This window comes from Eptesicus fuscus, chromosome 25 (assembly GCF_027574615.1).
Source record: "Eptesicus fuscus isolate TK198812 chromosome 25, DD_ASM_mEF_20220401, whole genome shotgun sequence".
Lineage (NCBI taxonomy): Eukaryota > Metazoa > Chordata > Mammalia > Chiroptera > Vespertilionidae > Eptesicus > Eptesicus fuscus.
The window spans coordinates 3,507,941-3,532,935 of NC_072497.1; the positions used below are offsets into that span (position 1 = coordinate 3,507,941).

Consider the following 24,995-nt stretch of genomic DNA (forward strand, 5'->3'; position numbering starts at 1 on the left):
TCACGGGCCAAGCTGCCTTAATCTAAGCCGCCTTTATCTAAGCGGAGGCTCAGAGAACACAGGCTGAGAAGGGATAATTTTGCCTTAAAACCGGAGCCTCGTTGAGAGATCAGCCCAGCCAGTGTGGCTCAGTGGTTGAGTGTCAACCCATGAACCAGGAGGTCACAGTTCGATTCCTGGTCAGGGCATATGCCCGGGGTGTGGGCTCGATCTCCAGTGGGGGGCGTGCAGGAGGCAGCCCATCAGTGATTCTCTCTCATAATTGATGTTTCTATTTCCTTCTCCCTCTCCCTTCCTCTCTGTAAAAAAATCAATAAAAATATATATATTTTAAAATATATTTTATTGATTTTTTTACATATATTTTGATTGATTTTTTACAGAGAGGAAGGGGAGAGGGATAGAGAGTTAGAAACATCAATGAGAGAGAAACGTTGATCAGCTGCCTCCTGCACACCCCCTACTGGGGCTTGTGCCTGCAACCAAGGTTTTGTTTTGTTTTGTTTTGTTTTGTTAATCCTCACCTGAGGATATTTTCCCATTGATTTGAGAAAGAGTGGAAGGGAATGGGGAGAGACAGAGAGAAACATGGATGTGCGAGACACATCGATTGGTTGCCTCCTGCACGCACCTGCGCCCGGGGCCAGAGCAGGGGATCGAGCCTGCAACCGAGGTGCGTGCCCTTCAGCCCACCGGCTCGACCCGCTATCCACTGAGCCAAACCAGCCCGGGCTAGACTCTTCCTTTTCCTTTCTTTCTTCCAACCTCCTTCTTTTCTTTTTTTAGTCCAAGTGACTGAGAAATGGAGATGAGGGGGATTCAGCTTCAGATACATTTCGTTTCAGGCGACAGCTGATAATCCATGTGAGAATGTCCAGCAGGATGAAGACAGATTATAAAGCATCAAGACATTTTTTTCTTTTGCAAATTTGGTGATACTTCTATTGCTATCCCTCTTTTATTCTGCTTCCATATAATGTGGCAAAAATATCAACGTAGAGAGCAGAATAATGAAAGTAACCAGGAAAAAATGTATTTCAAGAACTATTCCTAATCACTTATTAAAATCAACTCCTATGCCTAAGAACATCAAAACAAGACCAGATATGATACCCAGTGCTGGCAAGGGTGCAATAAACTGGCATTCTCAGACATGCTGGGAGAAAGGCCTCTTTGGGGAGCAAGTTGGCACCATCCATCAAGAGCTATAACGTGTTGAATAGACATTTCTCCAAAGGACATACAAATGGCCAAGAGACACATGAAAAAATGTTCCAAGTCACTAATCATCAGAGAAATGCAAATTAAAACCACAATGAGATATCACCTCACACCTGTCAGAATGGCTATCACCAACCAATCAACAAACAACAAGTGCTGGCGAGGATGTGGAGAAAAGGGAACCCTCGTGCACTGCTGGTGGGAATGCAGACTGATGCAGCCACTGTGGAGAACAGTATGGAGTTTTCCTCAAAAAATTAAAAGTGAAACTGCAGTTTGACCCAGCGATCCCACTTCTGGGAATATATCCTAAAAACCCCAAAACACCAATCAGAAAGAATATATGCATCCCTATGTTCACAGCAGCGTTATTTACAATAGCTAAGATTTGGAAACAGTCCAAGTGCCCATCAGTAGATGAATGGATAAAAAAAGCTGTGGGACATTTACACTATGGAATACTATGCAGCTGTAAAAAAACAGGGCTCTCTTACCCTTTGGGACAGCATGGAGGGACCTGGAAAATATTATACTAAGTGAAATAAACCAAACTGAGAAAGACAAATATCGCATGATCTCATTCATTTGTGGAATCTAATGAACAAAATGAACTGACCAACAAAGTAAGATCCGAAGCAGAGAGGCATGGAACAGACTGACATGTGGGGTTGGGGGACGAGAAGAGATAATCCAAAGAACTTATATACCTACTAGAGGCCCAATGCATGAAGATTCCTGCAAGAATGGGCCTTCCTTCCCCTGGCTGCCGGCACCGCCTTCGCTCCGGCCAGAGCCGCCTTTTTGCTCCAGCCCGGAGCTGACTTTCCGCCTTCCCACACTGCCCAGAGGCCCAGAGCAGCTGGAGCAGGGCAGAACGCCCCATCCCAGCCACTGGGCACCTGCGTATGCAAATTAACCCACCATCTCTGTTGGGTTAATTTGCATACCTACTCCTGATTGGCTGGTGGGCGTTGCGAAGGTATGGTCAATTCGCATCTTACTCTTTTATTAGTGTAGATATGTATAGCCCATGGACACAGGAAATAAAGACCTGGGGGTGGGTGGGTAAGGTCTGGGAGGAGGGAGGAAAGTGGGGAGGAAATGGGAGATATCTGTAATACTATAAACAATAAAAAATATATTTATAAAAAGAACTATAAAGTGTTAATATATTATTACCAGGAATCTGTCCTAAGGAAATGTCCAAAAGAAAGCAATAGGTCTGTTCGATGATCAAATGAGGTCATTGGTTGCATGAAGAAGCTCATTATCTATAGTAGTAAAAAACTGGAAGCCACTTGTATATCTAACCATAAAGGGAGAACTTAAGGACATTATAGAGCGTTGGTGGAATGATTACACAGACATCGAAATGCGAGTTATAAAGACAATGTGGTAACAGGGAAATATTTTTTCTTCATTTGCCATCATTTTCGATGAAAAAATAAAAGCAGGATATAGTGATTATAAGACACGATCACAATAACACCTGGGGGAAGGTGGCAGGATTTGGGGTGCATCCTTGTCCCTCTACTTTCCAAATCCATCCCCTGGCTTTAGACGAAACATACATGACTGTGCATGTGAACATCAGCCGGAGGGGTGGTACCTTGGCTCCATCCACACTGATGATCCGGTAGCTGTTCCTGATGACATCGTAGAAGTAGGAGACGGTGACAGCCTGCTTGCTCGCAGGCACCCAGTTCTTCTTGGTGTTGGGGTCAATCTGGAAGACGTGCGCTCGTGTGGTGAATATGGGCTGTTCTCTGCAAGACGAGAGATGGGCGCGTGAATTGACGGCGCGTGACTTTCTGTATAATTTATTATTTATAAGCTACCTACTATTCCCAAAGATTTTAATAGCTTATAAGGAAAGATACATATGCATGAGGACAATTAAAATAAGCAAAGGGAAGCGAGGGGAGAGACACCAGAGAAGTAGTTACGGAAACCTAACACCCTGAGGCTGGGGGGCACCTGGCCTAATAATCAATTTGCTTAAAATGCAACTCCTTGTCCAGTGAGAGTTTGTGCACCCTGTCAACTGTCCTATTTTTTTTTTCTGACATCCTGTTGGCATTTTTAGGAATTTGCAACAAATTTATTGTGGGAGATTCTGCAATAATGTTAGGATTTTGCTAACCATTTGTAACCTCATAGTCTATTTCTGCTAAGTACTTCTCAAATCCAAAGCATTTTATGAATGATGCATTCATTCATAATTGTCCGAGCCTTAAAGTTTTATGTTTCCAACTTATGAACCCTTTGAGTTTTATGTAAAATTCATCAAATCTTGCCGAAACCGGTTTGGCTCAGTGGATAGAGCGTCAGCATGCCGACTGAAGGATCCCGGGTTCGATTCCGGTCAAGGGCATGTACCTTGGTTGCGGGCGCGACCCCAGTGAGGGGTGTGCAGGAGGCAGCTGATCGATGTTTCTCTCTCATCGATGTTTCTAGCTCTCTATCCCTCTCCCTTCCTCTCTGTAAAAAAATCAATAAAATATATTTTTAAAAAATTCATCAAATCTCTCTGGCTAATCCTGCCTCTACTTTGCTGCTTTTTCATTCCACACACCTGTAACTTCTTCATGTGATTATTAACTGTTAGCACATTATCTATTTTTCTGTTGAGTGGAGAATTAGTTAGATCTTGACAATGCGCATGAAGAGATAAGGCAGACGTATAAAATTTTTAACCGATTTCACTGTTTCATGTTTTAAATTTCTATTTACAAAGTAACAAAATGAAACAGACTCACTACAAAATACTTATCTTTGAAAAAAGGATCTTCAGGCAAACTGGCTCAAAAATCCTTTTAAGTGTTCAAAATAAGATAAAATAGGGGATGGGGGGAGGGAAGTGCGGGGAATTGCCAGCAGAATGTAAAAACCGCCCCATCGTTCATTAAAATGCTAGAGTTAATAAGTACTCATTAGAGGTAAAAAATTAAATCAAATGGTAACTTAGACAAATTAATTTTTTAAATCCTTACAATGTCAAAAGCGACGACATAAAAGGACACCCAAAGGGAGACAAAAAAATCCAAAGGAGAAGTGAAGAGTTCTGGTCTCTAGATGGAGTGGCTTTAGGCAAAGCAGTCTTTGAACCCGTGGTGACGATAGGAGGCTCGTTACTGGGAAGAAAGCTCTTTCTAAGGAAACTCTTTCCCAGGAAAGCAAGGCACCCTCTGAGCATCCCGCAAGGGGTCCTGACCACCACCAGGAATATGGGCAGCAACCTCCAACCGCGGGTGCAGGGAAACCAGACCCCGCTGGCATGACCATCTCTCTCCGTGCCCCCTCCACGCAGCTGCTTCGAGAGGCCTGCTTTCCAGAGCGCGGGGACCAGCATTCCTCGCCCCTGGTCTTTCCTTCTAGGTCCTGGGAGCAGGAGACGTGCCTCTGGGAATGTGGACTACCAGGACGTCTCTCTTCTCTCAACAGCGACCGAGTTCACCCACCCACTCAACCCTAAACCGACACCCCCCAGCGCTGTGAAAACAAAAGGAATATTCTCGCTGCAGCTGCCGCATGTGCTGTCCAAAGCAGCCTGGGGGGCGCGCGTGCGCATGAGCACGGCTCTCCCAACCAGGCCCGTGTGGGCCAGCTGACATCTGGAGGCCCAGCTGTGCCGAGGAGGCGTATTTTGCTGATCGTCTAAGTTCCCCACCACAGAGGAAAACACGTGATCACGCGGGATTCTTCGGCAGGCACATGTGAGAGGAGGGAGCAATGGGATGGGCAGCAATAGAGCAGAGGTTTTTAAAGGACTGAATTGTGCTCAAACCCTGCCTCCCTTGTGCGGGGCACTAACAAGTTGGGCAGAGTCCCTCCCCCTCCCCCGCCCCCCGAAAGATGGGGCTTCCAGACCTTCCCTCGTGCCCTCCACACCTAGGGAGAGAGATCGGGTCTGGGTTTCAGCACCTTAGACCTCCGCCGGCAATTAGCTGGGGCACTTCACCTACAAATACAAGTGTCCCGGCCCCAGCCTCGCCCCCAGGAACCTGGCTCTCCAGGGCCGGGAGGGGGCTGGGTAGCTTATTCTTCACAAGAGTTCCAGGAGGCTTTTATCCTCAAAGAAGCTGGGGAGACCCTCGCATTAGGCAGTACCAGAAGATCTAGAAAATAATGGAAGAAGTGACCGATACAGCCAGCATCTCCTCCAGAATGACACGCTGACGGTGAATGGCACAGAGTAACTCTAGAATGTCCTCCCGCAGCCCCCGGGGGACAACAGGGGGACCAATGACAGGATCTTTGGGTGCAAAGGACAGGGGAGGGGGCAGGGGAGGCAGAGGTGCTCGGGTCAGGAAAGAGGGCAGCTGGCGGGGAGGGGGCAAGCAGTGACCTTCCTCAAACAGTCCCTGTCCCTGAAGCCCACAGGAGCCAGGAAGCGAAGAAAGCAAAGCAGAGAGCGACAGAGGAGAAGGGACAGGGAGACAGGAAGAGGTGACAGGGCTTTCTGATCAGGGACAAGCAAATGCAGCAAGTTGTCTGCTCGGCATGATTCTGGCCGAGGTGAGCATGCAGACAAGGAGGGCTCATCTCACCCTACCTGGTGTGGCTCAGTGGAGAGACAGAGCGTCGACCTGTGGACTGAAGGGTCCCGGGTTCGATTCCAGTCAAGGGCACATGCCCGGGGTTGTGGGCTCCATCCCCAGTAAGGGACATGCAGGAGGCAGCCGATCAATGATGCTCTCTCATCATTGATGCTTCTATCTCTCTCTCCCTCTCCCTTCCTCTCTGAAATCAATAAAAATAGATTTAAAAAATTAAAAAAAGAAGGGCCCATCTCCAAATCTGCCTGCTCGGCTCTGGGGAGGAACTGACGCCGTGACAGGTTGCCCTCCGGACCCCAACCAGAAACGCCATTTCTTGGGAGGGCACAGCTGGCCGCGTGCTCGGTGGCCGCAGGCCTGGTCACTGTGGCCAGGCCTCTGCGGGGAGAGTGGCTGCTGCCGTGGGGAGAGAGGCACCGAGACCTGGGAGGGGGGCCCCATCATCCACGGAGGGCACCATGGCCGTACCCCGCAGTCCTCAGCACCTGCACAGCCAGCCTGGCAGCAGCTCTGTGCCCAGGAAACTACCCATAGGACTGGGATTTCCACACGCATGACCAAGTCTGAAGCCACCGGGATGTTCTATTTTAGTCTTTTAAAATTCAAAAAACCGGATGGTGTTTAAAGAAAAGGCCCAAAATACACAATGATAAAAAGAAAAGCCAGCAGCTAATATTTGCTGACTACGTAGCATCGTGCCGGGCTTTGCAGGTGATCTCTCACTCAGGATCACAGTGATCCTGCGGGGAGGGTGCCGTACAGGTGAGGAGAGGCCAGGACCTGCCTTGGGTTACGCAGGTAGATTGGTAGATCGGGGATTTTAAAGGCAGTGCAAGTAGCATGGACAGCATCCCTCTTCATCATTATGCTGTTCCCTCTCCCTAAATTAAGGGTCTGTACCTGGCAGCTTCTTTTTTTGTTTGTTTTAATATATTTTTATTGATTTCAGACAGGAAGGGAGAGGGAGAGAGAGAGAGAAACATCAATGATGAGAGGGAATCATTGATCGACTGCCTCCTGCAGGCCCCTACTGAGGATCGAGCCTGCAACCCGGGCACGTGCCCTTGGCCGGAATCGAACCTAGGACCCTTCAGTCTACAGGCGGACGCTCTATCCACTGAGCCACACCGGTTAGGGCCTGGCAGCTTCTGACATGTCTCGCAATGATCCCGCCTCCTGGTACTCACCTCATGTACCCCCCTCCCTCTGAGCAGGGGTGGGACCTGTGATTTGCTTTGAACCAAAAGAACATGTCAAAGGAGATGGGATGTCCCTTGTACAAGCAAGTTACGTAGGACTGTGACTTCTGTCTTGCTAGCAAAGTCTCTCCATGGAGTCCGTCTTGCTGGTGTTGATGAAGCCCGCTGCCATGGTGGGGAGGCCCACATGGCAGGAACGGAGGGTGGCCTCCAGACAACAGCCAGGGTTTGTCCTAGCCAGTTTGGCTCAGTGGATAGAGCCTCAGCCTGCAGACTGGAGGTTCCTGGGTTCAATTCCAGTCAAGGGCATGTACCGCGGTTGCAAGCAGCTGGTTGGGGTACATACAGGAGGCAACCAATCGACGTGTCTCTCTCACATCGGTGTTTCTCTCTGTCTCTTCCTCTTCCTTCCACTCTCTCTAAAAATCAATGGAAAAAAATGTCCTCGGGTGAGGATTAAAAAAATAAAAATGAAATAAAACCACTCGAGGACTGGAATTGTGCCAGCAACCTCTTGGAAGCTTAGCAGTGGATCTCTCCACAGCTGAGCCTTCAGCTGAGACCCCAGCCCTGGATAGCAACCTGATGACGCCTTCTAAGCGACTCCAAAGCCGAGGACCCAGCTAAGCCAGGACTGGACGCCTGGCCTGCAGAAATGGGCTTTATCTGAAGCTGCTAAATTTGTGGCAGCTCATTACACAGCAACAGATGACTAAGACATTGACCTTCATAGAAGTTAATAATACACCAAGCAGGTTATATACATTCTCACGTAATCCTCCAACAGGGCTGTGAGTGGGTGGCATCATCCACATAGAAAACTAGGGTCGCAATGACTCCAGGCAACCTGCACACACCTCTCCATCTTCCTGGGCAAAATCAGAGCATGCCACAAAACTCGCCACAAAATTCCAAAAAGCAGGCCCCAACTCTGACGGGGCATCCTGCCTCACCTGAGAAAGTAAAAGAGACGGAACTAGGACACAGAAGTCAGCTCCCGTAAGTGTGCAAACCAGTATAAATAGAAAAATCCAAGAGAAGCAGAACTTTCCCATCCAGGAGGCCACCTTCCTGCCCAGCAGGGAAAAGCTGAAGAGAGTGCGTGTCAGAGAACAGAGACCACCTTCGTACCCAATTTATCCTCCTCTCTTTGGTGTTCGAGGCTCAGGGCGTCTGTTTCAAATAGACTCCCATTCCCCCTTCGGCGCTTTAAATAGAAGGCAGATGTTTCCGGATGGCGAAGTGTTTTTAGGCAGACAATGTAACCGACTGTTCCTAGTCTTTTTAGAGCTGAATAAACACCAATTGCTGCTCACTGAACACATTTTGGAACCTGACAGTAATTGTCCTCAAGAATAATTAGACACTCTGTGCAAAACATGTATGTTTGGAATATGAAAACCACTCAGCAGAGGGACCAACTCTGGCTGAGACCGAATTCTGGCTCCATGTGAAATGATTCTTCAAAGAACTGGCATGACCGCTTTTTCAGAAAAATAATGTGTTGATTTCTAATAACCCCTCACTTGCGCTGCTCAGCTCCTGACTTTTTCTGCTATGCACCTCTAAAACCTCACAATTCTTACTATCCCTACTTCTCCTTGACTTGAATTAAATCATTCATAGATTTCACAGCCATTTAAACAGTGCTTCCAGGTCTCCTGGGATGCCCTCCTGCGTGGATCTGCCTTGAGTCTTGAACACCTCCAACTCCCACCGTCATTCGCACAGCACCCAGCGGAAGGGCTTCCCCAGCCCCGATGGGTGAGGCACTGCCCACCTTGCTGCCCAGGCTTAGGTGCCTCTATTTCCAGCTCCAGGTGCATCAGGATGACCCACAGGCCCCTGACCACCTGGTCCTGCCCCCTCGCCAGATGGGCTCTGCTGCTTCCCTGCTAGCACTTCCACAGCACCTGTGTTTTCACATGACCACGCACATGCCCTTCACTGGGCCTGGGACATCCTTCCCCCTTGGTTGGTCCGAGAGGTCCTATTAGCCGTTCAAGTCCCGCCATCCCATCTTGAGAAACCTAATCTGTGGTCTGAGGACACAGGTCCTGAACTGAGCCCCCTGTCACAAGGCACCAAAAGCATGGGCTCACCTGGCTGATCCACCCTCTCTCTAGATCAGTGGTTCCCAACCTTTCTCTGGCCACGCCCCACCTCAGCATCTCTAACATCCTGATGCCCCCTTCCCCGTGACCTATAATTCTCATTATTCAAAAAGTGAGCTCCTATTCACGTGGAGGAAGCCTCAAAGGCCATGAACGTGGTCTAAACAAGCTTCCAAAGAACATGGCACTCATGAAAGAGAAAAATAAAAGAACGAAAGGACAGTGCAAGTACTGAGGAAGAAATTACTAAGAAATTGTTAAAAAATAATAATACTATGAAATGATAGGAAAAAAATAGCAAATACAGTTTCAAAACATATAATAGAGAACTGAAATGCATAAATATGTCACAATATATATTTATGTACTGGATATGAGGCCCCTTGAACCATAAGAAATGCAAAAAATTTACTGTTAATAACTCATTCTCGAATCGCCTCCCTTAAACATCAAATTGCCCCCCTGGGGGGGGGGTGCCCCACGTTGGGAACCACTGGGCTAGCTCAGCGGTCACCAACCGGTGGTCCGTGGACCACTGGTGGTCCGTGAGGTGCGAAAGGTTGGAAACCACTGGTCTAGATGGTCAGCAGGCCCCTGTGCTGGAAGGGTCAAATCCCCAAATCCTAGGACAGAGAGCTGGAGAAAAAGGAGATATGAACACCAGGTTCTTCTAGCACATTCTTCTGTGCAAAAAATCTAACTCATAAGCATATTGTGGTTCTACATTCATACAAAAGCCCGTAAGAAAGTTACTGTTGGTTGTATGTAGCATCACACATCTAGAACAGCCAAGAAAATCAAGTGAAAAAAAGTGAATATAAATAATAAAATTCAGTAACATTGCCAGGTGTAAAATTACTAATAAAAAATAAAATTGATAGCCTTCCTATATATGCAAACAACCAGATAGAGGGAAAAAAATGGTTTTTTAAAGATCCCATTTACAATGGTAACTAAAAAGATACAATTTATAGGAATCTATTTAAGAATTATGTAAGCCTTGGCGGGTGTTGCTCAGCGGTTAGAGCGTTGTCCTGTGCACCGAAGGGTTGCAGGTTTGATTCTTGGTCAGGGCACATACCTAGGTTTCGGGTTTGATCCCCAGTGGGGGCACATGCGTGAGGCAACCGATCCATGTATGTATGCATGTGTGTGTGTGTGTGTGTGTGTGTGTATCCCTCTCCCTCCCTTCTTCTCTCTCTAGAATTAATGAAAAACATATTCTCGGTTGAGGATAAAAAAAGAATTATGCAAGATCTGTATTAAAAAATAAATATAATTTCTCATGCATGCAAAAGGAAACTTTAGTAAATAAGACATATCCTGTTTTTAGTTTTTATTTTTAATATGTTTTTATTGATTTCAGAGAGGAAGGGAGAGGGAGAGAGAGATTGAAACATCAATGATGACAGAGAATCATTGATCGGCTTCCCCCTGCATGCCCCCTACTAGGAATCGAACCCACAACCTGGGCATGTGCCCTGACCAGGCATCGAACCATGACCTCCTGGTTCATAGGTTGCCACTCAACCACTGAGCCACACCGGCCTGGCAACAGGATTATTTTTAGAACTAGACATGGGAGAAACTTGCTATGAGAAGATAGCCAAGAAAATTCTGAAAATGAAGAGCAAGGGCAGGGTTTGGCCGTATCAGATACTGATACATATTATAATAAAGTTGCAGCAAACAAAACAGGAAAGTATTAGCAAATGAACAGACAGATTAATATTACAGAACAGAGTGCAGGAATGGAAGTTCAAGGAATTAAGTATGTGATACAGGCAGCACCGCCCATCAGTGGCGACACAGAAATCATCCCACAAACCCTATTGCAGCCGTGGGTTGGCCACGCCCTGGAGTTGGCCACGCCCCAGGGTTAGCCACGCCCCAGGGTTAGCCACGCCCCAGGGTTAGCCACGCCCAGGGGACACCTGCACCTGCTGGACCTGAGCCGGAAGTCTGTCTCCCTGCCAGGTCGGAAGGCCTCCAAGTGGGTCACAACAGACCCATTCTGTTAAAGTTACCGTCACCTCCCCAAACTGCCCAGCTGAATAAACCTGACAGGTGAGAGGTCTCATATGAGTTACATTTGTCACAAATCCTCCTACTCCGCAGACTGGGGATTCCCTTTCTGGGTCACATTTACATCAGGGAATGGCTGCTGATGGGCTTCCTCAATGACACTGCTTCGATCCCGGAGGGCTGGCAGTTCCCAGGCGCCTTCAGCACACACTCTCCTGCGGGTCTCCTGTGATGTGGGTTTTACTGGGTTCCGGGACTGGTTCCCAGGCCGAGGGCTGCCCCAGAGGGGCCGTCAGCCCCATTCCCGTGCGCTTCGGAAAAGCGTGTGGACTTCCTGAAAGGGCTGGTAGGTCCGGAGCAGTGGGTGAGGATCCCGACAGTCAGGATGGGGAGAGGCAGGTTCAGAAAAGCAAAGCCAGACCCTGGCTGGTTTGGCTCAGTGGATAGAGCGTCGGGCCTGCACACTGAGGAGCCCCGGGTTCGATTCTGGTCAAGGGCACATGCCCGGGTTGTGGGCTCGATCCCTAGTAGGGGGCCTGCAGGAGGCAGCTGATCAATGATTCTCTGTTATCATTGATGTTTCTATCTCTCTCTCCCTCTCCCTTACACTCTGAAATCAATAAAAATATATTTATTTTTTTTAAAAAAATTTTAAAAAAAGCAAAGCCAGGATGGAAGACAAACATCTGCATGGGACGAAGTGGGGAGCGTCTCTGAAAATGAAGGATCGGTAAACAGACTCCGGGAGGACGAGGCCAAGGACAGGCTCAAGGGAGAAAATAAAACAAAACTCAGCAGCAACACGGCCATGCCATCTCACGTTCAAATGGCACCCCTCCATCCTTGCACAGAAACCCTTTCCTCTGCCCCCCAACACACCCCAGCCCAGAGCCCAGCCAATGCGCAGGGTGGAGGTGGCTCTGCAGGTGCAAGAGGTGCATGTACTCAGGGACCATCGAGAGCCCCATGTAGCTACAGGGGGGACCCAGCAAGAGGTGAGGCCCAAGGGTGGGGCAAACTGGATAGCCTTGGACTCTGTTCTCTCTCTCTCTCTTTTTTTTTTTTAAATCGTATAAGTTACATCTTCACCTGACAATATTTTTCCATTGATTTTTAGAGAGAATGGGAGAGAGAGAGAAAAAACAGAGAGAAATATCGATGGGAGAGAAACACATCGATTGGTTGCCTCTTGCAGGAGCCCTGACCAGGGCCTGGGCCAGGGAGGAGCCTGCAACCGAGTGGGTGAGGATCCAGTCTAATTCCGAATGCTCTTGACTAGAATCGAACCCAGAACCTTTCAGTCTGCAGGCGACACTCTGTCCACTGAGCCAAACCGGCTGGGGCTAGCCATGGGCTCTGAATGCCATGCTAAGGAAATCAGTCTTTGTCTTGGAACTGTGCGCCATGGAACGTTCATGTCAAAGCTATTTTCTCTTCCGTATACAGTATATTCATGTGTATATAATGTTAAAAGCACTTGGACAGCTGTTCTCAAGATTGTGTGATATCGCCTTTAAGAAACTGTATTCTCTACCCAAGGCTGCAGGAGATCACGTGGGAGCTGGGTGATGCACTAACATCTGTCATTTGAACCACACACAGGGCTGTGACCTGCCCTTACAAACTAGCCATGGCATCAACAGGCACCTTCTGGCCACAACGTTTCATCTATGGAAGGTATCTTGTCTTAGGATGTCAACATATATTCGTGATTTTATCCCACATATGGTATATTGAACATGTATGTACACGACAAAAACTAATTCTCTCTGCCCTAGTCGGTTTGGCTCACTGGATAGAGCGTCACCCAGTGGATTGAAGGGTCCCGGGTTCAATTCTGGTCAAGGGCACAAGCCCAGGTTGTGGGCTCGGTCCCCGGTGGGGGGGGGGGGCGCGTGCAGGAGGCAGCTGATCAATGATTCTTTCTCATAGTGGATGTTTCTGTATCTCTCTCCCTCTCTCTTGCTCTCTGAAATGGATGAAAATAAATGTAAAGGAACAAAATGAATTCTATCTGACTCTAAGGTGAAAAAGGAAGCCTTAAACAAAGACGTAGCTTTATGATTTGCACGCTGTGAACTCCACGAGCCAAGAAGCAGAATCCATCCAAGTGATGTTTTCTAAAAATCAGGTGGCGAGCTGCCCGAGTCTTAACGATTAATGATTCCTGGAACAGCCGGATTCAGGAGAGCACAGAAGGTTGCCGGAGGAGCAGCTTCTGTTCTTCCTTTGGCTGTAGCACATCTACGCGCAGAGATTTTCCTACGAATGGCAGGAAAACACAATCCAGAAGACCTGATGTCGTACCTGATGTGAGGACATGACTTGGCAACATTATGCCTAATGTTATGCAGATACGATTTCCTTAAAGAACTGGAACAATCATGTTCTCAGTTTTAAATGTGGAGGGCTTTTGTATCATTTATCTGTAGTGAAATACCATTAGATGTCTGGCCATGTATGTGTTTTGTTCTCAATAAACTAAAAATAAATTTCTCTGATGTTTTACGCTGCTCCAATTCAAAAGCATTCCAACATAAATGTGAACTATTGTGCAGCAATGAATTCTTATGTCTTTTCCTGGGAGGCCACATCTTGCTATCCACTTTAACTAAGAATATGTTTTATCTTATGATCTGTTGACCTCCCACTAATATCTTAAAATGGGTAAAGTGTGCCATGGGAAGTAAATTCAGGAAGTGCCCATTTTTGAACAAAGGAGCAACGCAGAGGAACAACTAGCGTTCGTACTGAGGATCACTGAAGGGGGAAGACTGGAGGCTAATAAAAAATCACTACGCACACGTCCAGGCGCGGGAAGATGAGAGTGTGGCCAAGAGCAGTGGGGCCAGAAAGAAGGAAATGGGTTTGTAAGATTTCAAATGTGCCATCAGGAGGACTTGTTAAAGCATCAGATGTGGGATTAACACCAAAATAAAAAATATAAAACTGCTCTACATCAAAATAAAATAAAATAAAAACACTTTTGTGTTGCAATTGGTACCATCAAAGAAATTGAAAAGATAACCTACCGAACTGGAGAAAATATTTGCAAATCATACATCTAATAAGGAATGTGCTTTCAGGACATATAAAGAACTCTTAGCCCTAGCTGGTTTGGCTCAGTAGATAGAGCATTGGTCTGGACTGAAGGGTCCCAGGTTCGATTTCAGTCAAGGGCACGTGCCCGGGTTTTGGGCTCGATCCCCAGTGGGGAGCATGCACAAGGCAGCCAATCAATGGTTCTCTTTCACCCTCTCCTTTCCTCTCTGAAATAATTTTTTTTAAAAAAGAACTCTTAGAATTCAATAACCAAAGGACAAATAACCCAGTTAAAATGCAAATAATCTGAACAGACTACCCCCAAAGAGATACAAATGGCCAATAAGCACACGAAGAGATGCTCAACATTATTAACCATCAAGAAATTGCAAACCTGAGCTACAATGAGATACTACTTCACACCCACTAGCAGAGCGATAACGAAAAAGACAGACAACAAGTGCTGTCGAAAATGTAGACAAACTGGAACCTCATTCGCCGAGGGTGGGGGTGCAGAGTGGTGCAGCTGCTTTGGGGAAACAGCCCAGCAGTTCCTCAAACAGCGGTCCGGGCCTGGTCTCCTCTGCGGTGTTTCTGTCATCCCTCCCCTCCTTTTTTTTTTTTAATATATTTTTATTGAGTTCAGAGAGGAAGGGAGAAGGAGAGAGATAGAAACATCAATGATGAGAATCACTGATCAGCTGCCTTCTGCATGCCCCCTACTGGGGATCGAGCCCGCAACTCAGGCATATGCCCTTGACCAGAATCGAACCTGCGACCCTTCAGTCCACAGGCCGAGGCTCCATCCACTGAGCCAAGCCGGCTAGGGCCCTCCCCTTCTTTCTATCACCCATAAATTTGTTGCAATCTTTCAGCGGCTGGTACTTCCCTCCCATTCACTTTGCTGTCACAGGATTATACTTTTAATAATCTCTCTATTATCACTTCAATGGCTTCTGGGCGGAAAGGTATAAATAAGTACATATGCTGAATCGTCCACCTTAAACTCTAAGTTAATCTCATTAATTTGTCAGTTATAACTTGCATGTACTTAAAGGATAACAGTCCGACTGGCGTGGCTCAGTTGTTGAGCATTGACCTATGAACCAGGAGGTCATGGTTCAATTTCTGGTCAGGGCACATGCCCAGGTTGCAGGCTCAATTCCCAGTGGGGGGGCATGCAGGAGGCAGCCGATCAATGATTCTCTCTCGTCATTGATGTTTCTATCTCTCTCTTCCTCTTTGAAATCAATAAAAAATATATTTTAAAAAAAAGAAAACAGACATTCTATCCTAAGCCCCTTGTCCATGGACTTCTATTGGAGGGATGGGGCAGTGTGGGGTGAGGGGAGGGAGGGGGTTCCATCCAGCTTGTCACCACCTGCCCACCCCCGACATGCAGACCTCCCTTCTCTGAGCTCCACTGCTCATGACACAGATCTGCCGGGACAAGCTAAGGAACTGGCCAACGGCATGTGGGTTTCCGCTTTCCAGGACTTTTTTTAAACAGCACAGCACTGCGTGGCCTTCCCTGTAATGCCAGAACACATCAATCGAGAGAATGTCCAACTTTAAACCGAGGGCATCTTTTACAGGTTCCAGTGGCCCAAGAGAACCTCTTTACTCAAAAGCAAAGCCTGCATGACACATCTCTGCTTTACAAAGGCTTGAGTTTAAAAATACACACGGGCATTTGCAAGAGCGCAAAAATAGTAGCACAGCCCCACGGAGCCCTGCGCTCCAGGTGTGCGCTCACTCAGAGGGAGCCGAGCGAGGCCGCGTTCAGTCCAAAGCAAGCCCTGGTGGACCTCCAGCCAGCGGCACACGAGTGAAGGGCGCCTTTTTGGTGCTCTGTTCCCTCGTACTACACCCTCCCGACCGCATCCCATTCAAACCAACCACAGGCGCCCACCCTGTCCAGCTATTCATACACGGGCTGTGCAGGCAGCCTCCAGAGACGAAATCCGGGTCCTCACCCAGCCTTGTCTCCACCTGATTCTGTGGCCTCCTCCCCATCAATCCCTCACCTACCCGACAGGCTTAACCCAACCTGCCTCCTGCTAAGCTGAGCCTCCCCCAGAATGCCTATCGCTGACCTCCACTCCTGACTCGGGCCCCCCTCCCGCCCCTGGTCAGAATCCTACATCCTTCAAGGCAAAGTGCAAATGGGTCACCTTTTCCATCAGAGGCACCAGCCCCAGCACCAGACCGAGTTCTCTGCCTGGAGCCCGGCTCCTTTTGTGGCCGTCACACACTCTGCCTTGGCTTTGGGCAGCTCTAGGTGTGTTGTAACCCCAAACTGGGCCATACGCCCCGCCTGGGCAGAGGTAAGGCCTTCAAGCCCCTGCAGCACTTGATAGAGGAAGCACTGGAAGTTGTGGCCAGAAGCTTTGTGGAAACCCGAGTCGCAGAGGGCCCAGAGGGACCAGCTGCCGGCGACGGGGCCCTGCATAACCCCACAGGGCGAACAAGCAGATGTCACTGACAGCAGGGAAAGCCCCCTCTCCAGCAGGACTGCGAGGTGATGCCTTCCTCCCACGCTGAGATATATCGACCCGCTCAGCTCCAGGCTGCACCAGCTTTTGGCCTCCCCACCAGCAACCTCCTCCCTCTACCCCAGTGTGCCGGACACATGACCTCTCCCATGTGCCCTGCCTGGCCTGGGAGAAGCTAGAAAGCACCAACCAGAATGAGCTCAAGGGTGTCCAGGACATTCTATCAGGTGCCATGGAGAGCCTGGCACCCAGAAAATGTGTCTCAACCAAGGGCTGGGGGAGAGGGCTGCACAGAGAGGGAACGACAGGGACCGGGAGCACCCCCCGCCCCCCATAAAGGCGCTTCATACTTCTCTGGGTTTGGAAGGGAAGTGTGTAGAGTACTGGTGGGTCTTCAGCAGCCAGAAATAAGTGACTAGGGGGAGAATGCCGAGTTTCCCCATCACGCTGTGAAGTGCTCCGGCCCCTGCATGGGTAGCAGGTTCTGATGGATCAGATGGGGGGCCGCAGTACTGGCTCTGCTCTAGTTCCTTCTCCCTTTTGGAAAAGCCCTGATGGCTGACGTTTAGCGGACAGAACAAGTTAGCCGCCAAGTGTCAGACAGCTGGCCCCAGAACAGCCCGTGCCGGGTCCGTGTTCCAAGGACACATCGCCCGGCTCCTCCGAAGGGCCAGATGGCTCGTGTGTAGACTTCTCCCCACTTGGTGTTTACTTCTGGTGCTCGGCTTCTGCCTTCCCTCCTCCATTCATGGTGTCCATGCGTGTTTACATCTTCAGAGCAATTCATGGTCCTCTACTAAGAGATCTACTAAGAGATCTACTAAGAGATCTATCTGGTGTGAGATGTGTGTGTGTGTGTGTGTGTGTGTGTGTGTGTGTGTGTGTGTGTTAACCCGCACTCTCCCATTGATTGATTTTTAGGGAGAGTGGGAGAGAGAAGGAAAGACAGAGGGAAACATCAATATGAGAGAAACACATCAATGGGTTGCCTTCTGCACGCACCCCGACCAGGGCCCAGGCCAGGGAGGAGTCTGCAACCGAGGTACGTGCCCTTGACTGGCATCAAACCCAGGACCTTTCGGTCCGCAGGCTGACGCTCTATCCACTGAGCCAAACCGACTAGGGCGATCTACCTGGTCTTTAAGCTGGAAATGCCTTTCCATGGTCATAGGCAATGCTGAGATCCTCAGCACCAGCCTCAGCATCCCTGGGACGAGGTATTTCCTGGCGGTCCCGGCATGTATTAAGTGTGAGCTGCCATCAGGCCGAGCACTGGCACACAGATCTCACCCGATTGTCCCAACAACCTTGAGAAATCAGAGTCTGTGTCTGTCTTCATTTCAGGGAGGGAAACAGAAAAGCGGGAAGAGATGAAGTCAGTTGCCCAAGGCCACACAGAGCTATTCAGTGCGAGTCACCCCTGAGCTGCTCAGCAGGTCAATGGGCAGAGAGGTTCATTCTTGCCCATCCCTAACCAAGGCTATCATCCCGGTCATTTATCCTTAACTCCAACCCACCTATAATCTCCATTTCATGCGTCCCACTCTCTGTAATTGGCGCACACACACCCCACCGGCCCAGCCCATGCGCCCCATCACCTTTACCTGCCTCTGCCTCCCACGGCCCTTTTTGTCTACTAACCTGCCAGAAAATGTACCTGTTTGTTACTTTTACTTATTTTTACTGATTGTGTGTCTCATTGCAATGTAAGCTTCGTGAAGGCAGGGAGGGACTCATGGGTCTCGTTCACTGATGACCCCAACACCATGGACAGCGCCTCGCACACACTACTCAACAAATGCCTGAAAGGATTATTTTTATAATTAATCAATATCCTTTTTTTTAATAATTAATATCCCTTTTCCCTCCTATATTGTAAGCTCTACTTGGACAGAGGCCAGATCCATCGTCGTCACCCTGGAAGCACTCAATGAAAATTAACTTAATTGACTGAACGAAGGAGCTCGGCTAGGATGTGAGGAGGACGTGGCGGGGCTAATTTGCTGCTCGCAGGGCAGCTTGGATGCAGCTCTGGTGCCACTGGCTGCCACCTGAACACAGGTGACCTAAATAAATGGGGTGATTCTGATCAGCACGAGCAGAAAACACCAGAAGCCCGTGGACAGAGGTCTGAGCACATACGGTGTAGTTTCTGCCTCCGCCATGCAAATATTTGGTCCCAGGAATGTGGGGAAACTGCTTTGACCTGTTGCGGTGACAACCTGAGAATGTGCCTTCTGAAAACAGGCTGCCCGGAAGACCCTCCGCTATAAACATCTTCCTGCAAAACCCACGGAGCTCGATCCTATCTAGGTCTCAGATCACATTTTCAGCCTGCCTTCCTCTTCAAGCTGCACTCAGGATCCCCTGGTTGCGTTAGCTATTCGTGGGTAAGAGGTCTGCTCTAGGAAAAAGAAGACATAAACTAAACGCATTTTATAAGATGCAGAGAGAGAATCAAATCTCACAATATCAGACGCAAGCTGACCTCTCCCCTGGGATGGAGGACCGTGAATAAAGTGCATCTGACTGGGGAACCTGTCCGGAAACCACTCCACTAAAGCACCTTCTTGCTCGTGTTCCCATCCGGCGGGTCCTTCCATGACAGCCAAAGCAGCTGCAGCATTTGGAAAAAAATAACAACATAGCCGCGGCTGGTTTGGCTCAGCGCTGGCCTGCGGACCAAAGGGCCCCGGGTTCGATTCCGGGCCAGGGTACAGACCTCGGTTGCAGGCTCCTCCCCAGCCCGGGCCCTGGTTCAGGGCATGTGCAGGAGGCAACCAATAATGCGTTTCTCTCGCATCGATGTTTCTGTCTCTCCCTCTCTCTTCTATTCTCTCTAAAAATCAATGGAAAAACATCCTCAGATGAGGATTAAAAACAACAACAACAACACAACACTCTGTGTATCTTTGAGACAAACAACATAGGCAACCATCTATAGCGCGAACCACTGACGAGTATGGGAACCCGTGGCAAATGCGTGTGGGAAAATTCTGATTTGTGGCCAAAAAGAGGGTGAGCAACCTGAGTTCTGGAGAACTTACAGCCCTCTTGTGTCCACATTAATGTCGATACAACTAATCTGACAACTAGTAAGACCTAGCCTAACAGGTTTATTTATTTGAGATTCAGATTCCTATTAAGTGATGGGAATAATGTCTTAATAGATGTGATCACAACATGCAATTCAATAGGACTGAAGACTGAAGTCGTTCTGAGAACCTCAACTGAAATCTGAGAAAGAGGACCAGGGAGGAACTGGGAGACAGAGGGTGAGAAAGGGAAGACGAAGGAATGGCTGAGGGATTCCTGGTGAGAAATCTGTAGAAAACTCAAGAGAGCTGTCTGAATGGCCAGGCGATCACATCGGCGCAAATCCCTGCCTTTAGCCCCTGCCCTCTGAAAGGCAGGCTAACAGAACTTCCTTGAGGCTCATCTCTGCTTTTCTTTTAAACCTGACGTTGCACTTTTGAAACCAAGGCTGTTTTTGTCACGGAATCGTAAAAGTCTTGCAGAGTGTGAACCTCGGAGCCAGACAACACATATAACCACCAGCCCCGCTCTGTGTTCTGGCTGTGTGACCTGAATATCAGGTCACTTAACCTCTCTGAACGCGTTTCTTCATCCATATAACATGAAGCTTAAATGATGATAATGCACAGCAATAGTCAATAAATAGTATTCCCTTCCCCCTGGCAGAACTCAGTCATCTGCAGGAACCAAGTCGGACTCCACAATGGCCATCTGGCTTGACCCTGTGTCTGTCCAGCGTACCGCTCTGTCATGCAACCACAGAAGGGCAGACACCAGGAAGTAATGGGCCAGATCTGCGATGCCACCATCGCTCCCACGGGAGGGGCTTCTCTTCCCTGCACAGACTACAAATGCCCACCAAGGACATACAGAAACCAGTGCCAATGCTATAGTGGTTGGGGGGATACACACTTGGTCTGAGGCCACCGTCACCTCATGTGGCAGCGAAGGGACAAGTAAGACCAACTAAGAATTCCTGGGGTTACAAACATGATGAACGCAGCCTCTCGGGGGGGGGGGGGGGGGGGAGACCTGCAGGGCCCCTTCATCCTCTTTTGTGACATTTCCAAGGTTGTGCCAATTTCACCAAGCGGCTGGAAGGCAGATGTGTGTGTGAAGCTGCATCAATTTCTCGACATGGACAACCTCTCCGGGCACGTGCCCAAGCTCTCCCCTGGAGAGGGAGGCTCTGGGCTCCAGTGTGAGCGGCCTGGCCAGCACTCCATTCTCAGTGAACGCCACTTAATTATTTAAGGAATGGGGCATTGTTTCTTTTGCAGGCCAAGCGTTCAGAATATTTAAAATGCACGGGAGAAGCCAAGGAGCGGCTTTTTTTAGCTTCCTCCCTCGAAGCAAGTGGTATAGCTTTCAATCAAGCGGTGGGATTCCAATTCCAGTTTTCCAGAATATTCCATCCTTAGGGAGGCATGCCTGCTTTAAAAGAAAAAAAAAAAAAAAAAAAAAAAACAGAGAAGCAGCGAGTGGGAGAGACAGGAAGCTCTGCAAAAGCCAGGCTGGATGAAGTACCAGCGCTGTCCCATGGGAGTCACTTTTAAATTTAGCGAATCTCTCTGGTTCTGTTGGTGTCAAAGGAAGGTGGGAGCCCAACAACCACTTGGGAACACGCTGGGTGTGGGGCGTACGGGGCCCCCTCCCTCCCAGAGATGAAGCTGTGCTCACGCCAGGTCTGCGAGCCCACTTCGGTGCGACTCTCACCCAGCTCTGCGTCAGCAAAAGGACCCCCCGTCTAGTGGGGCGACAGAGGGCATGGGGTGTGGGAGGAGCTGAGCACACCGAAGGCAGCGCCATAAGGAACCTTGTTCCCACACCACAGAGGGTCGGCTGGGGCCCCCGGGAGGGGCGGGCCGGTCCCGGAGATGGTATTTTAATATGCTGTGTCCAGAAAGGCCAGGCTCCCCGGGGCCTCTGCACCCCAGAGCTGCACACCTGAGCCCCTGCAGGGGCTTCCTCGCTCCCGGCCTGAGGACCAGAAAACCCTGGTATATCACGCAAAGCTGCTTACTCCTCAGAACAAGAAGGTTTGGACCAAGTTTTGCATCAAAAGCATCACAGGCCACCTCCTCTGTCACCTGCCCCGTGCGTACCGCACCTGTGACAGCTGCTCTCAGGCTCCCCAGATGCACACAGAGCCAAGCCCAGGCTCCCCCTCCCTCCCACTGATCTGAGTTCCACCAGGGGAGGTCACTCAGAGCAAAGCTGCACCCCTCTTCCCATGACAGCTGGTGATCCACATGGAAACAGCTCCCTCCTCCCCTTCACCCTCACCGCTTGGCCAAGTTCTCTCTTCTCTAAGCTAAAATGCCCAAATCGCCCAGCTGGTGTGGCTCAGTGGTTGCACATCGACCTATGAACCAGGAGGTCACAGTTCGATTCCTGGTCAGGGCACATGCCTGGGTTGCTGGCTCGATCCCCAGTGTGGTGCGTGCAGGAGGCAGCCGATCCATGATTCTCTCTCATCATGGATGTTTCCATCTCTCTCTTTCTCTCTCCCTTCCTCTCTGAAATCATTAAAAAAATATATATATTTTAAAAATAAAATGCCCCAATCCAATAAACAAGTGGTTCTAATCTCTTTGGGGTCAGGGACCCTTTGAAAGTCTGATAAAACCTATGGACAGCCTCCCCAGAGATGCACATATGTATGTACAGTTCTCCGGGCATCTGCGGGGAGAGGTGTTCAGACCCCTGCCCTGGGTCCAGAGGCCCCCCCTCAAGAACCCTTCCTTCAAATCCTCCTCACAGAACACCACCCAGGCCCCCCCCACTCTGCTCTCCCTCCTCCAATTATTCTCCCACTAATCGAAATCTGGATCAACCCTGGTGCCAGAACCAAATACAACATTCTAGATGCACAGGAAAGCAGGCCCAGCACCTCCTTTATTTTTAAAAACATATTTTTATTGATTTCAGAGAGGAAGGGAGAGGGAGAGAGAGAGAGAAACATCAGTGATGAGAGAATCATTGATCAGCTACCTCCTGCACGCCTCCCACTGGGGATCGAGCCCACAATCTGGGCATGTGCCCTTGACCAGAACTGAACCCGGGACCCTTCAGTCCGCAGGCCAACGCTCTATCCACTGAACCAAACCAGCTAGGGCCCATCAGCTCCTTTACTACAGCCATTTCATACTCCGACCAAGGTCTTCAAAGTTATGGCCAGGGTTTGGGACAACCATCACCAGGCTGACTCACCATCAGCTTAAAATCCCCGAGTCCTTCCCATGCTCAGAAAGACATGGCTCACTCCCCACCCCAATAAGGAGCACACCCCACCCCTTACCTCAGGGAGAGACCACACCCTCCTAGTCACCCAACCCCACACAGGCTCTTGGGACCTCCTGCTCTGTTCATTCAAACCTGACAGAGTCCTTCCCTGCAAACCCTCCATGGGCTCACTGAAGTCTCGAACTCAGCAGGCTGCATCTGCCCAACCAGAATATTCCCTTCACGCTGATGCCTTAACCCAGGGGTCGGCAAACTCATGAGTCAACAGAGCCAAATATCAACAGGACGACGATTGAAATTTCTTTGGAGAGCCACATTTTTTAAACTTAAACTTCTTCTAACGCCACTTCTTCAACACAGACTCGCCCAGGCCGTGGTATTTTGTGGAAGAGCCACACTCAAGGGGCCAAAGAGCCGCATGTGGCTCGCGAGCCGCAGTTTGCCGACCACGGCACTTAACCGAAACCTGGCGGGTCCCTGAGGACAGGCGGGTTCCCTGCCGCACACACAGCTGGCTTGCTCCTCCCCCCCCCCCCCCAGAAGCAGAACCCAAGGGGTCAGGGTGACAGGTGTCCTTCTGCCTCCCCCGCCCCCACAGGTGGCTTTCTTCATGCCCCTGGAGCAAACCAGCGCCATGGCTGGAACTCATCCTCTGCCACCACACCCGCCATTCCCGTCACCGGCCTCCCACCCAGCCTCCGAGCCGTTTCCTGCCATTGGTGGGGGCTTCGGCTCCAGGCCCAGCTTCTTCCTCTGCCCAGCTCCTGCCGCTGTCACCATCCAACACCCTGGCCACAGTCCCGTCATCTCCTCCACAAAAATGCCTCCATCCCCACGTCCCTCCGTGAGCTTCTGCCGCAGCCTTCCCAGGACCCTCCTCTCCAGGAGTGCACCGCCCCGGAGCGGGCATTTCCAACGCCCCGCTTCCTGCCCACACCGCCCGCTGCTTAGGCATCCCCACCTCAGAGACCCCCACCCGCTGACTGCCTGCTCTCCACCACCCCCCTCCTGGCTCCCCTCTCCCCTGGATGGCCAAACCCGCCCGCCCCGTGGCCTATCGCAGCCGCATGAGAATACCCTGCCACCCCAGGCTGGTGCGTCTTGCCATCTGCCTCCTCATGCCCACACCCAAGCCACTGGGCAACGTCACCAAACTGGGTGGACGAGTTTCCCTTTAAATTCATGTTCTCTGACCTCAAACTGTCACTCCGCCACAGTTCACAAGCCTGGGTTTCTCCAGCAGGCGTGCCCCCGCCTCCCAGACCATTCCACACCTTCTCCTCCTCCTCAGACTCCCCACGCCCCGGCCTCCACCCGCGCCCTCAGGGGTGGCCTGCCTCAGACTTCATGGAGCAAACAGGAGCCCTGGCTGGAACTCAGGCATCTTCCGCCACACCCAGCCTGCTCGCATCTGCCTCCTCCGTGGCCTCCTTTTCTCTCCAGAAGAGGGTGCCTCCCTCTCGCCCTCCGCCCTCCGCCCTCCGAGGGCCAGTTCTTCCTCTGGTGCCGGAACTGCACCTGTCCCCTCCCAAGGCCTTGGCTCCTCTGTGGTCCCCTTCTCCGGGGCAGCATTCCCATGAGCACCCACATGGCTGGAGTTCTGTCTTCAATGCATCCTCCCTCTACCTGCAGCCTCCCATGTGAGTGTCCTGTTTCTCTGCTTCCTTAACAGTCAACTTCTTGAAAAAGTGGTCCAGCCCTGGCTGGTGTGGCTCAGTGGATAGAGCACTGACCTGCGGACTGAAGGGTCCCGGGTTCGATTTCGGTCAAGGGCACATGCCTGAGTTGCGGGCTCGATCCCCAGTAGGGGGCGTGTAGGAGGCAGCCGATCAATGATTCTCTCATCATTGATTTCTCTCTCTCTCTCTCTCCCTCCCTCTCCCTTCCTCTCTGAAATCAATTAAAAAATATATATATATTTTTTTAAAAAAAAGAAAGAAAAAGTGGTCCGCATCCCCACAAACCCCCTTCCCAGCCTCCCATTCATCTTCCAACCCACCTGGCTCCTGGCTCCACCTCACCACTGAGCTGGCTCAGGTCAGGGCCCCCAGCATCCGC

At 50.0% G+C, this 24,995-nt stretch overlaps 1 protein-coding gene across 1 annotated transcript in view; it reads right to left on the reverse strand.

The window, feature by feature from the left end:
• Positions 1–24,995, reverse strand: part of HOMER2 (homer scaffold protein 2) — a 65,932-nt gene that overhangs the window by 28,600 nt on the left and 12,337 nt on the right. Inside the window, 1 exon segment of the mRNA XM_054713218.1 lies at positions 2,831–2,987. Within this exon segment, the coding sequence (XP_054569193.1) occupies positions 2,831–2,987 (157 nt within the window).